At 45.9% G+C, this 14245-nt stretch overlaps 1 protein-coding gene across 2 annotated transcripts in view; it reads right to left on the bottom strand.

The window, feature by feature from the left end:
• The window catches only part of LOC106150063, a 173882-nt gene that overhangs the window by 68323 nt on the left and 91314 nt on the right, over positions 1-14245 (bottom strand). The window contains exon 3 of one of the 2 annotated variants that reach the window (XM_013521499.1): positions 11867-11992. The exons of the other annotated variant lie outside the window; for it this stretch is intronic. Coding sequence (XP_013376953.1) covers positions 11867-11992 — 126 coding nt within the window. The remainder of the gene's footprint in view (positions 1-11866; positions 11993-14245) is intronic. 2 annotated transcript variants of the gene reach the window in all.

Consider the following 14245-nt stretch of genomic DNA (forward strand, 5'->3'; position numbering starts at 1 on the left):
ATCTATACAACGGGAACAGTAATGACACCTACATGCAGGACTAGACAGCTTAATAAACGCAAAGCTCTGCAAATAATATGTGACACACAGAGGCACGTGCTTGCTGGGTAGATGCTAGCTCCTGTCATCCTTAGCATCCTTGTCCCATTAGCGCCGTTCCTGTGGTTATGTTATGGCAGGCCAGCAAAAACAAATAAAGCATGTTTTATAGGAAGCAAACACAATTTGGCTTCTGCCCCCAAAATGTGAAGTACATCATAAAAGCACCTTGGTCCTGGAAAAAAGAAGTCATAGGAAAGGAAGGATTTTTCATAATGGAACACTTTCAAATGTCCCACAGCTGGCATTTAAAGAGCAGACTCATCTGTGGCCCCTGTTAGCCTCTAAATTCCCAGCCCCATTCCCTATTTCCTCCTGTGTGCTGATACCTAAAATAAAAATGCAAAGTGTGCCAATCAGACCTGGAAAAGTCTTACAGTAAATTAGTTCAGCCCTCATTCTAAAAATTCAGAACATGTCATTTCTCATGGAGATAGAGAAAACAATCCTAAAATATATATCAAATCAGAAGAGACTCATCATAGCAAAAGCAATCCTGGGTAACAAAACCAAAGCAGGTGGTATAACAATCCCAGACTGGAAGTTATGTTATAAAGCTACAGTAATTAAAACAGCATGGTACTACAAAAAAAAAAAAGCATGTAGATCAATGGAACAGAAGAAAAGAAGCAGAAACAACTCCAGGCACATACAGCTATTTGGTCTTTGACAAAGGGGCCAAAAACATACACTGAAGGAAAAATAGCCTCTTTGATAAATGGAGCTGTGAAAACTAGATATCCAGATGCAGAAGACTGAGTCTAGACCTATGTCTCTCATCATGTACTAAACTAAAATCAAAATGGATCAAAGATCTAAATCTAATGTGCTAGACAATAAAATAGGTAGAACACGTGAAGTCATAGTGATAGGCAAGAACTTTTAAACAGAACCCAACAGCACAAGAACTAATACTGAGAATCAACAAATGGGATCATATCCCAAAATGCACAATAGGTATTGTGAAATGGGGAAATGTTCAGTAAGGAGGGAAACAAGGAAGAAGGGAAGGGAAAAGGAAAGAAAAGTAAAAAAAAAAAAAAAAGAGACAGAAGGAAAACATGGAAATAAAGCTTTTGTAAATGGGGAGGAGTGGAGGGATGGAAAGGACAGGAGGGGAATGGGGGAAAAAACAAGTTTTATCATACAGATACAAATTCTCTATGATGAATGTGATCATTGTCTATATCTAAAATGTACCAATAAAATCTGATTTTTAAAAATGGGGTCATATCAAATTAAAAAGCTTCTGTACAGCAAAGGAAACCATGAAAAGAGTGAAGAAACAACCTACAGAATGGGGAAAAAATTGCCAGCTGTTCCTCAAACAGAGGATGGACTATATCAAAAATATATAGAGAACCAAAAAAATTAGACCCTCCAAAGCAAATGGCCCAATCAAAAAATGAGCAACTGACATGAATAGACCCTTCTCAGAAGAAGTACAAACAGCCAATAAATACATGAAAAAATGCTATTCGCCACTGGCTATCAGAGAAATGCAAATTAAAACTACACTGAGATATCATCTTACCCCAGAAAGAATAGCTTATCATCAAAAAATCTAATAATGAATGCTGGCAAGGATGTAGGGGAAAAGGAACTCAACTACATCGCTGGTGGGAATGTAAATGAGTACAACCACTATGGAACTCAGTGTTGAGAAACTAAAAACAGAAATTCCATTTGACTCTATCTCCTTTCTAGGTATCTTCCCAAAAGAGTTAAAATCATCATATTACAGGGATACATGCATGTCCATGTTTATAGCAGCCCAATTTATAATAGCTATATATTGGAAACAGTGTATATGTCCATCAACAGATGAATGGGTAAGGAAAAATGTGGTATTTCTACACAAGGGAGTACTATGCTGCCAGAAAGAAGATAATCTTAAGGCATTCATAGGTAAATGGATGCAATTTGAGAACATAAAGTTAAGTGAACTCTGTCAGACACAAAAGCTCAAATATCACACGGCTTCTGTTATATGAGAAACACAAATAAAGAACAAAATAGAAGAGAAATAAGTAGGAAATAGGGAGAAGTTCAAATATTCCCCCAAGCTACAAATTCCACTGTTTTAAAAATGTTTCAATATATATGCTAATTGGTTTCATTTATACTATTTTATCTTAGTTCACTGAAAAGATCTATGTTATTATCTGTTTCTTTTTTGCAATAATCTTTGTTTTAATGTCTTATGCTCTGAGTAACACCTTTGAACATAATGATACACAGTGTAATAACTATTGTTATTCTCTTATTATTTGATTATGAAATTGTTTTATTTTTTCATTAAATAAATAAATCAACAAAATTCAGCATATGATGCCTGGACAAGAAAGCAAAGGAAGCCAGAGTGAAAGCACAGCTCGGAGCCACCGGAACCCATGAGCAGCTCTCCAGCCCCAGCCTAGGGGCTTCTCTGCTGGGTTTGATGCTGTTGTTTGAGTTTGTTTTATTTTGTTTTTCTACACTCCCTTGATAGTTCTCTGTTTTCTGGCTTTAAGAAGGTATTGTGAGCCAGACGTGCTGGCACACACACTTGCAATTCCAGCCCTCTGAGTGTTTGATAGGAAGAGGGTCACAAGTTCAAGCCCAACCTGTTCAAATTGGTGACTTAGTGAGACCCTGCCTCAAAATTTAAAAGATGAAAAGGGGTGGGGATATAGTTCAGTGTGAAGGTCCTGGATTCACTGCCCAGCACAACATGTATGTATATATTCTAGGGAGATCCTTTCTAAATTTGGTGGAGGCCATCAGCAGTGGCAAGGAACGCAGGCCACAGAGTCTTCTCACGGCTTTTCCTCTTAGGCTGTGGCCCCTTATCCCTGAAGACTCAGGAGACTTCAATGTGTGGGGACAAAGCTCTGTAGCATGCAGAGCTGAGGGGGCTGTGGAAGCTGCCAGCGGGGGGCAGAGATCAGAGAGCACTCTGTCAAGACAGCCCTCCACGGGGCAGCGATGTTCCCTGCCCTTCCCAGGGGTGGGGCTCCTGCCTCCAGCTCCCATGGAATTATCTTGCCTAAAATCTGTTTTCTTGAGAATATGAATGAGCTCTCCTTGAAAAATGTCACATAACACAGACAGCACAGTACTCTGTCTCTCTCTCTCTCTCTCTTTCCTCTGTGTCTCTCTGTCTCTCTCTCTCCAGACACACACACACACACACACACACACACACACACACACACACAGCCTGAACTTCACGGTGGTCCTTTGGCCCCGTGTCCTACCTGACACTCCCCCCACTTTTGATGCTCCAGTGACACTGAACTTTTGCAGTCCCCCAAACATATCACCTTGCTTAGTGTCTTTGTGTTCTTCTCCATGCTGTCCCCCTCCTGAGAACTCATTTTCCAGTAATCCCTGCTGAGCTCCTAGTCATACTTCAAGACCTTCTTAAGAATCACCTCTGGTGAAAGGACTCCCACTACTGCTCTTCCTGGAACATCTCCACCTGCCCTCAGAGACCCCTCTTGAATGCCAGTCTCTGAGATAACCCTCACCCTGCTGCAGCTCTTTTTTTTTTTCTACTGCACCTGTTGTATGATCCTCTACTACAGATCCAAAAACTGGGTTCTGGTCATAATGTTTCATGAACACAAATGTACTTATAGAAAGACAGTGAGACGAAGTGTAAATAGGACTCTCCCCAGAAAACCCAAGCCCAAGGGTCACCCTAATTAAAGTACTGCCCATACTCCATCCAATTATTTCCTGTGGACAAGCCTCCTTCAGTGGTCTGTGATGTGGGACTGGCCTCTATCTGCCCAGCACCTACCACACAACACAATGTATTTGACCGACATATAGACTAGTTCACTGGGTCACATGGTACCGTCATGGCAAGTGGATAAGGACAGTACCAGTCACTGCTGAATGCATTTTAAAAGGAAGAGGAAGGAAGGGAGGCAGGGAAGAGAGAGGGAGAGAAGGAAGATATTCTACCTTCTCTTTTCTCAATTTATTCCATCCCAGGAGAACAGGGTCTTTCAAATATCCCTATTCAGCTGGGCACCACATGATAATGTTCTGCTCAAAAACAGGCCACATATGTACAATGACCCCATAAGATTCTGTCACCTACTGGCCTTTGTAACCATCTCGGTTTATGTGTAAGTACATGCCACAATGTCTCCCAACAACCACCAAATCACCTTAGACATATGTCTCAGAACATACCCCGTAATTAAACAATGCCTGACTGTATATGCACTGTGAAGTTTGCTTTGAAGCCCAGAATGCCTGCCCCACATACTTCCCAGGATCAGAAGGACAGAAGCAGAGACAGAGACAGACAGAGATAGAGAGAAGAAAAGCGAGCCAAAGACCTATCTGCAAATGAACGCCGGAGATGATGCCAGGCTGAAGGCTAAGGAGGTCACAGCAAGGGGCCAAGCCCCCAGAGGCCATGGGAGCTCTTCTGACCTAGAGGCCCATGGAGCCTGGAGACCTCTCCGACATCAACGCGCCCAGCCCATCCTCTCCAGCTGCCCCATCACAAGTTTAAAAAGTACTGAAATGCTCCTCCTAGGCTCCTTTTAATGAAGCACACACACACACACACACACACACACACACACACAAAGAAGCACCCTTGGGTTTTGTCTGTTGTACTTTTGTTCCCAAGTCTGTTTGTACTTATTCAGAAATTACATAATTAAAAAAATAATATTAAGTAAATGTGCACATCAGCCTGTCAAGCTGCCTGGGCCAACCTTCACCAGAGAAACACAATGACAGCCCCTTTATTTCTCTTACTTGTTTTTAAGCACAAAATATGTCACACCTGGAAGTAATTAGCATAATTTTTACTAATTTATAGCTAATTACACAATTACTTTTCTACGAAAGGTTCTGGAAAGACACTTGAAGTAAGTTTCACTAAATCTAGTGGCAAGAAATTGCTTGAAAACATTTTGTTAGCTTCAAACATCTAGGAGGGAGGGAGAACACCCAATAAAGTAATTCTTTCCTATTTCAGAGTGTTCAAATATGACAGGGATATAATTTCTCCAGTAATTTACAGAGCAGAGTGTCTAAATGTCTTGCTAATCCAACCCAACCAGAGGCTGTGCTAGGGAAGAGCTCCAAAAGGAAGTGTTCAGAAGGACCTAAGAAGGAACCTAAACGCATTGCTTTGCTTCCTGCAATTGGTTTTTCAGAAGAACAAAATGTTGAGATTGCCAACAATGGTTCTCCCTCCAGAAATAAACCAGTCCCTTAACAGAAAGTGACCCCTGTCAGGTATCTTCCTCAACTCCCCCAAAAAATCTGAGCTCAAAACAGTCTGTGGTGGATTGGAGCCAACTGGCTCTTGAAGTAAAGCTCCAGGATGTCAGGGTCTGAGTGAGTTGCTTTCTTTAAATTGTGCAAACAGAGATGGAAACACTCCTCAATTCAATTCATTTGGCTAACATTTCTAAGCTCTTGCTCTGTGCCTTGTCCTCAATGGGAAGATTTATAAAGGGAACCACCCCTCTGACCCTAGTTATGCAGAGAAGGAAAAATATCAAGCTGCCAGTGAGTATTTATTAAACACTGGTTTAAGAAGAGAGAAATTGATATAAAAAAAAAACAGTTGCTGTCTTCAGGAAGCTGACAGTGTAGAGACCAGAGCCCCACACAGGAAGCACTTGGCCTGGAGTAACATCAGCCCGGGCGAAGTGGCCTCCAATGGCAGCCTGGGATACAAGTGCTGCTGAAATAGGAAATGGAAACTGGAAGCCAAGAGCCAAGGACAAGATCATGGAGTCCCCGTTGTGGTGTCCTGTGGTGGAAGTCACATCATTTTGGTAAGAATAGGACTCTGTCAGGCCCAAGAGAAGAACTGTGGGGAAGGAGAGACTGTGGCGATAAAGCACCCCAGATTCCCCAGTGGGAGAAGAATGGTAAGGAATCAAGAGCATTCTGGGAGCCATCAGCCCCTGGGAGGCACCCTGAAATCTTGAATTCTAATCTATATCTGCCTCAGGGTTGGATGTTTGGTAATGACCAACAGAAGACAAGAAAGCAAGGCCATCTCACCTGTAGCAGAACTTGTCTGAGCTCTTTGGAATTGGTTGGGTGGTCAGAAAGGCATGCAGTTGCAGCATGCATTCACAGTAGAGGTAATAGCACCCATCAAGGCAAATTCTGTATTTAAAAAAATTCTTAGATGTGGTTATGGTTGGGGTCAAGTATGTCCCCTAGAAAGACCCATTGTGTTGAAAGCTTTGTTGCTGATGGGCTTTTGGAAAGTGTTTGGCTCATTCATGCTCTAACCTCATCAGTGGATTAGCTTGATGACATCACTGGAACGTGATGAAAATGAGAGGTAGGACCTAGTTAAGAGGAGTGGCTCATGGGTGCATGACCTTGGGCTTTATACCTATCTTCAGCCCCTTCTTCTCTGGTTCTCTTGCCTTCTCTGTGCTTCCTGGAAACCATGAGTTGAGCAGCTTTCCTCCACCACATCTGTCTGTATGATGTTCTGTCTTACCATAAGCCTAAAAGCAATGGAGCCACCCAACCACGGACTGAAACCTCTGAAACTATGAGCCAAAAATAAACCTTTCCTTCTTTATGTTGATTTTCTCAGGTATTTTGTCACAGCAACAGAAAGTTGAACAACACCGTATATTGCAATGATTTGTGCTCCTCTAAAAGGCCACAGTATATAAACAGATATTATATATCTGTGGTGTTAAATTTAATGTTAGGGTGATCAGGAAAAACTAAGAAGTCACCTGTGGTAGGCAGGAGTTGGCTGGGGAGTACGAATAATGCAAATCAAGGTTAAGAAATACTGGGTTCTAGGAAACCTCCCCACCAAGTTCCTAGAAGGGTATAGTCAGCTATACCAAGTGGTCCTGCCTTCATCTCTTCATTTAGAGTGAATCATTCCTTTCTCCAGCAAGCTCAGTACCTAAACTTGTCTGTCTTGTTCCAACCATCCCTGTACGCAAATTTCCTGGTTTGCATTCTGACTTTGCCTCCTGGCTTGTGGTGGCCTGAGGACAGAGGCTAGGTGTTGCATTGGGGCAGCCCTGCCTCCTAGCATCTGGCATGCATTGGAGGCACAGAAGAAATAGGAGCAAAACCTAGCTGAGCAGCTCTGCAGTCTCAGGTCCCAAGTGATGAACCTTGCGAAAGTAGACGTGAGATACCTGGAAGGTGTCCAGTGTCTGCCAGGCTTACCTCAAGGCCACTGAGGCATTTTGGCAAAGGAATGTCCCCTGCCTCCCACAGGAGAGCTATGTTAATAGCTTACATTTGGCATATTTCTTTTCACTTTTTCAAATTACTTTCACAGCTGCCATCATTTGACCCTTCCACAAACCCTGTGAGGCAGGTAGAGGAAGTCATTAACAACGGCCACTCCCAAAGAACACCCTCATCCCGCCAACAGGTAGGCAGGCACTGAGCACCTGTGGCCTTCTGTAGAACCAAGGGCAGCAAGACGACAAATGGCCCTAGCCTTGCTTGCAATCTCCCAGAGAGGGGACAGAAGACAGCAATCTAATCCTAATAGATGTCCAGAATTTTCTTTAAAGTGAAGCTAAGAACAAGAGACACTTGTGCTCTGCAAAGTCCTCCTAGGAAGTGATAGGCAAGATGTTATGTGCAGAGTGAGTAGGAGCTGGGCACAGGCAGGGACACAAAGCAAACCTGAGATTGCAGGGAGCTAAATGTCCAGCCTGGCTCCCAAATCCCACCCTCCAAAATTCTAAGTAGAGTCTTGGATCCCACAGAAGGATATGGTGAATGCATGTGAGTGTAAACACACACACACACACACACACACACACACACACAACCTCACTTGGTGAACTCCAGAGGCAGCACCCAACAGGCAGACAGGCACTCGGAACTTAGAGCCAAAGCACCTTAAGGACAAGTGAAAACTGCATACCTGCCCCCTGCAGCCCTGGCGGGCACAGAAAGCAAAAAGCCTCCTAAGGCACACGCTGGCCCCTCCCAGCACTATGTGGCTAACTGTCTGCCCCTTTGAACGGTGTTTATTATTCAACAGGGCATGATGAGACTGCTCTGAGATTTCAAAGTCAGCTGGCGGTTTCATTAGAAGCAATCAAGGAAGCTTTGGACAATTAGTGGGAAGGTTTTGACAGCGAGAATGTGAACAATCCTGGTAGCTCTCACTAGCACCCAAGTCAGAGCATTTTTCTTTCTTCCTTTTTTTTCATTCCAGAGACAGGAATTTGAATATTCCTCCTTTCTCCTAAACACCAGCATCACAGGTGACTCTAGTCTGCCCTTCTCTCCCCACACTGGGTAGAGCTGCATTTTTGCTCTGTATCCCTCCACCTTGGAAAATCTTTATGACCTTACACGAAGACCACTGCCCTTTAACTCCACACAGCCCATTCCTATGTGGCCAGCCTTCCCCCCTAAATGATGAGCTTGATGGAGGCTAAAATGAGCTCAAAAGTAGATCGTGGAGATCTGTGCATGGCCTGGCCTCCTGGAAGTAACGGGCTATGGATTCCACCATGGCAGGCTCACGAGGTGCCTGGGAGCGGCCTGTGCGCTTAACAGACAGTTTCTCTACTCCCCACCACAAATCTGTGAGGAGACCCATTTATAACTAAAGAAACTGAGACCCAGGGTTTCTGTATGGTGGAAGGTCCCACAGCCAGAGGGACAGAGCTAGAGCAAATTGAGATCCACCCAACTGGACATCTGGCACCTTTGCAAAGCACAGGGGTATCCCTGCATGTGCTCAGCCCCCACACTCAGGATGCCAGCTGTGGAGAAGAATGCTTCTGGCAGGAGTGGACCAGGGCCCCCCAGCAAGTGCACAAGGACAAGGTGAAGGGGTCTCCAGAGCCACAGGAGGGCTGCGGAGCCTGGAGGCCGGTAGAAGCATCTCACCTGCTTAGGAAGGCCTACTGACGTCCAGGGCCTCTGTGCTGTGTCCCCCTCCCCGCCCCCCGCAACACTGCCAGCCAGGATGCCCTCAGGAAACATCCATTCTGGACTCCACAGCCAGGACACTGGACTGGGGCATCCCACATGGTGGAACAGCCACCTCAGAAAACCACCACATGTTGGAAAGTCCCTCCTGAGAAGCTGAGAAAGGACCCATCAGTTTTTCCAAGGAGATTCTCTGCTCTCTATGACCTTAACTTCACAGGGGTGTTATCCCCTAGGTAAGAAAGTTGGTTTCTGAAACTGTTTAATTTTTTCACGTGACAAGGATATGTAGGAGGAGGGACAATGGACTTGAAATTGTGAAACCAGGGTGTTAGTCCTGACCTTGCAGCTAAACTGACCATGACACTCTGGCAAGTCACTTCTCCAACACATGAGCTGGTTGGGGCGAGGACAGTTTGGGCTTCCGGCTCTGGAATCGCATCAGTGCAGGCTGCCCAGCAGTTGCATTTCCTTCCAGTACCAATTTCAGGATAGGTTAATCTGGGAGAGGAACAGGAGGAGCAGACAGAGAAACAGGGGCACAACCAGATGGACAGAGACAGATACAAGAAGGGGAGGCCACCTAGCCAGAGAAAGAAAGAACAGTCAGGTGGTGTGGAAAGAAAATTAGAGCCCCTGATGTAAGCAGTCTCTTGCCAGTATTGCTGGAAACAAATAGTGACAGATTGCTAACATGTTACAGTGAAAATTACCAACACGATCAGACTTTTGCACCATAACCACCACCTCTTGTTATCCCATTAACAACACTGAAGAGACCAAATTGCTAATAGGAGAAAGCGTTCATGTTGTACTATAATACTCTGTCCTGCATGGAGCCCACAGCCCAAAGACAAGCCCAGAGGCACCTGGAAATCTCCCAGGAGCCAATTCCCCTTCAACAGAATTAGGGGAAGTCCCAGAGAGCCCCAGCCTCCTCCACCACACCCAGGAACACCTGCACATACCACCAGCCCCGCCACCACCGCCTTTCAGGTGTCTGCTCACATTGCCAAGCCAGGCTGGGACAGGCTGCCAGTCATCTCTTGGAACAGGAGCTGGTGACCTCTAAAAGTACACAAGGTACACAAAGGGCCAGCAGGGAGGGACAAAAAAATAGCAATGTGTCTGACTGTAGAGTTGGATTCCAGGTCATTTCCATCTGCTCCTAGAACAGACCAACCCATGAACGCTCATGGAGATTTATGTACATCTTGCCCCTTCTGGCCCTGCCCACTACAGCGAGGCCAGAAGGAGCCCTGACTCCTAATTCCATCAGCCACAGAGTGCAGGCTGTCAACTCCACCCTGGGAGGTGTGAGGGACGGGACACAGCTGGTTCCTGGAAGTATTTACCAGGGCATTTGAGGAGGACCTGTCCTCTTTTATCTGTAGACAGATTTCCTGGCCAATCAACCATCGTCCAGAGAGAACAACATTAGGAATTTACTTTAAACTCACTCCTCACTCAGAAAAACCCTCCCGTGCTCCCAGTTTCTTCCCCCAGGATAATAACTGGCCACGCCAAGCCCCCCACTACTACACCAGAGAGCGGGGTCAGCTACAGGCGGTATGCCCTAGTACTTACTCAGAAAAGTAATTGGCCAAAGATTGTTCTGAGTAATTGAATGGCAAGGGCTTTTGTGTACCAAACAGGGACTTGTCTTTGTCAAAAAAAAAAATCTTTACAAAGTACCCAAGTGCTGGGTGTCAGACAGGACAAGTTTTTTAATCATGTTAAAATGATTTATTTAAACGTCAAGCCATGTCACCTCACTTCCTTTCATTTTTCAAACTGTTTGTGTTTTTTCTGGATGATAAATTTATCTTCAGACAGCCTCAATATGACTAATTAACTTTGAAATATAAGAACCAGATGTGTGAGTTGGAGAGCTTTCTGAACTAATGCCAGACAGGCTGGTGGGTTTTTTCCTTCCTTCTTCTTCCCTTGCCTCCCCCTAACCCCCGCCACCACCCCTCGCTCTCTTCCCTGCTGGCTGCCCTGAAATTACCAAGCAGAGCTGCATTGTGGAGGCAGAAGCCAGGGCTCCAGCTGGCAGGGAGCACCTGCTGCTCTGACTCTGGGTTCCTCCCTCCCAGAGGCCTCCCGGGATCCGGTCCTCCCCTGTGAAAGTGACCTGGCAAGGGAGCCAAGACTGGCGGAGTTGTCTCTGGAGGAGGACCTAGGAAGATTCTCCCTGCCCACCCTCTGCTACTTTAATCTTCAATCTAACTCAAGACAGGGAGCTGCCACAGCACATGGGCCATATGTAATTGGTCACGCTGCAGTATGAAGCACAGTGATTTCTCCTAAGAAAGTCCTCCCTGTGCCGTGCTCCTCAGAGCTGTCTCCTCGGTTCCCTTCTGATGAGCACCCAGGCACACATACCGGAGAGGAGCAGTCAGGAGAGGCCACCAGGGGCCATAGTCCCATACTGGGTGCGTCTCAGCAAAAGCCGTGTGTGTGTGTGTGTGTGTGTGTGTGTGTGTGCATACACGTACACCTGTGTGTCTTTGGGACTGTATGTGTGTTTTACTCTCTAAGACAAGATTCAAAATACTCAGAGTAACTCAAAATAATTTTAGATGTTAGCAAAAAAGAAAATCCACTTTTCCAGGACTTACATAGCTAAGTAAAAAGGATCAGCGTGAAAGGTACAAGCTCAATGCCTCAATTTCCTCACCAGAAGTAGGCTGAGGTTATGTGAGATCACAAGTATGAAAATGCTGTGAGCACTTTAGGAGACATGATACACATCTGAAGGGATTGTTAGGGTAATTACCACCATTATTCCATCATCAGAACCATTATCACGATGGTGCCTCTGATGTCTGAGACTCCTCACCTGGAATCGTCTCGTGCGCTTGCCAGGTCAGGAGAGTTGCTCGCTGCACCTCGCCCACAGGAACCATAAACACGCACTTGACCCTTCCCCTTCTCCACGAGATGCCAAAAGAGTAGCCTCCTGGACCTTGGGGAGAAGAATGCCAAATCCAGGACTCAGACTCTATGCTCTAGCAAAAGATGACAGCCACTTTCACACCCCAAGCCCTTGTGTTGTTGAGGGGGGCAGGAAAATAGTCCTGCATGAAGATCCCCTCTGTTCACTGCACAGTAAGGCAGTGAAAGGTCTGGGGACGGCCACCCCACCTGCCTCTCTAAGCCAGAGCTTTGCTGCAGTCTCTGGAGACAGGTGAGAATGTGTCAAGTGAGTCGGATTCTCAGAAACATAATGAGAAGGGCGGGCTCCCTGGGAGCCTCCTATTTCCTCTGCCCTGATCTTGGCCCCATTCCCTTCTCCCCAAATATTTTCTTACTTTCAGCAGTGTGTCACCTAATCCCTAGTAAGGAAAGAATGTCACCCTTCAAAGAGGTATTTGCATTTTAGCAGGAATTTCTGGAAACTTATGAAGAAAAGGGACTTTGATAACACAAAGGAACGGAAAGGAGGCAGCAGGTGAGGTGGAGAGAGCAAGCCTTGGGCTGCAGTGACAGTGGGTCAGAACAGGTGGGCATGTCTGGGAAGGTGTCCCTGGGAACTGGCCTGGTATCTCCCCAGTGCACCTCCAGAGGGAGAGAGGGAGCACCCAAACATCGGGGCATGCGCCCCAGCGCCTGCCTTTGGGAGCATACCTCTACCTTCCAGAATCCTTGGCCTGCTCTCTAAAGATGAGCAGGCCCTCTAGGACTTCCTGGAGTGGACAGTGAGCCTGTGGGAACGCTGAGAGCTGCAGCTTCCCTTGGCATCTCCCACCCTTACTGGGCAAACACACGTACAGACAGACAGACAGTACGCTAATCCAGTGCAAGTTTCCCCACAATCATTTCATCTCCACCTTGGCAGTATTAACCCCTGACCCCTCATCTGACTCCCAAGAGGACACCGTTCTGGAATGCTAAATGTCCCTGGCCACCAAGAGCCCTGCAGTGCATCTACTAGATGTAGCTGCATCCTGGTCCTTAGTCCTGCACTCCCTGACCCCACCCCAGGAAAGAAATCCAGATCATGTTCTGACTATTAATAACATTTCCTGCTATGTCAAACTAAGATAATTACAGAGCTTACCAAATCGCAGGCTCTTGACTAGTGGAAGGCTGTGGAATGAGAGTTTGGAAAGTGTGGGGAGCACACAGACAGAAAAGTGAGCCAAGGGTCCCCCAGGACTGCTGTGGGGACCCTGTCTCCTGTCACTCTGGAGCAGAGCAGGCCTGTTTCCAAAGGCTGGCACCTGATATCAGCAATCTATCTCAGCTTCTTCCTCTTCCAGGAGGGACAAGCAGATTGCATTTATGGGCAAGAAGTTGCCCCACTTAGTTCTAGCCATAGGAGCCCACCCTAGGACATCCATCCAACTCCACAAATGCTCCCAGTGCTGCTGAAACCAGAGGACCCAGGCTTGCTCTGCAGCCAGGCAAGTACCCCTCGCCTTCTGCCACTAAGTGAACATAACAAGCAACGAAACTTGACACTGTAGCCAGCAGGAGCCATCGTTTGGGAGCTGTCAGACTTGATGTCTCAGAGACCCGGATCCAAAAGCCCGGCCCCCTGTACAGCTTGAGATATTTAATAAAGTAAAGCCCTCAGGATCAAGGGGCTGAAGCCCTCCCATTCCTTTCTGCAGCTCACACGAAGTGCTTTAAAGCCTGCCTCAAGTCTGTCTCTCTCTCCAGAAAGCCTTTCATGCCGCCTTGCCAGACTGACATTTTGACAAGTTGCCACGAGTGACATCTGATTTGTACAAATTTCAAGACTAATAAATCTACCTGTCAAAGCGGAAACTTTAAAAGGAGCTAAGCCCAGCGGGTATAGTTTAACAGAACTCAAGTTGATGAAACTGTAGGATGGAGAAATTATATCTGTCACAATCCACCCACATTAGTTCTGCAGAAATGTTGGCAACTGAAACAAACGTCTTTCACGGGTGTTGCCAAAAAAAAAAAAAATTAAAAATAAAAAAATTTTTAATCCAAAAAAGAGATTGTTAATACCCTGAGTAACAAGTAACAGTTCTATTTGTAAACTAACAAATTTTATTTATTTAATTTTTAATTTTGTTGCAGGTGTTCGGAGTGGCTTTCCTCCTACCTCCTTAGCTGTATTGCTGGAATCCAGACTTTCCACTCAAGCTGGGGCCCATCAATCACTCCCAGGCTCCCTGCTCACTGGCATGGTGAAAGGAGGCAGGCCAGGAGGCAGGACTCCTGCCCACAGCCCCGGATCCCA

This window comes from Chinchilla lanigera, unplaced genomic scaffold, assembly GCF_000276665.1.
Source record: "Chinchilla lanigera isolate Chin_1 unplaced genomic scaffold, ChiLan1.0 scaffold00062, whole genome shotgun sequence".
In the NCBI taxonomy this organism is placed as follows: domain Eukaryota; kingdom Metazoa; phylum Chordata; class Mammalia; order Rodentia; family Chinchillidae; genus Chinchilla; species Chinchilla lanigera.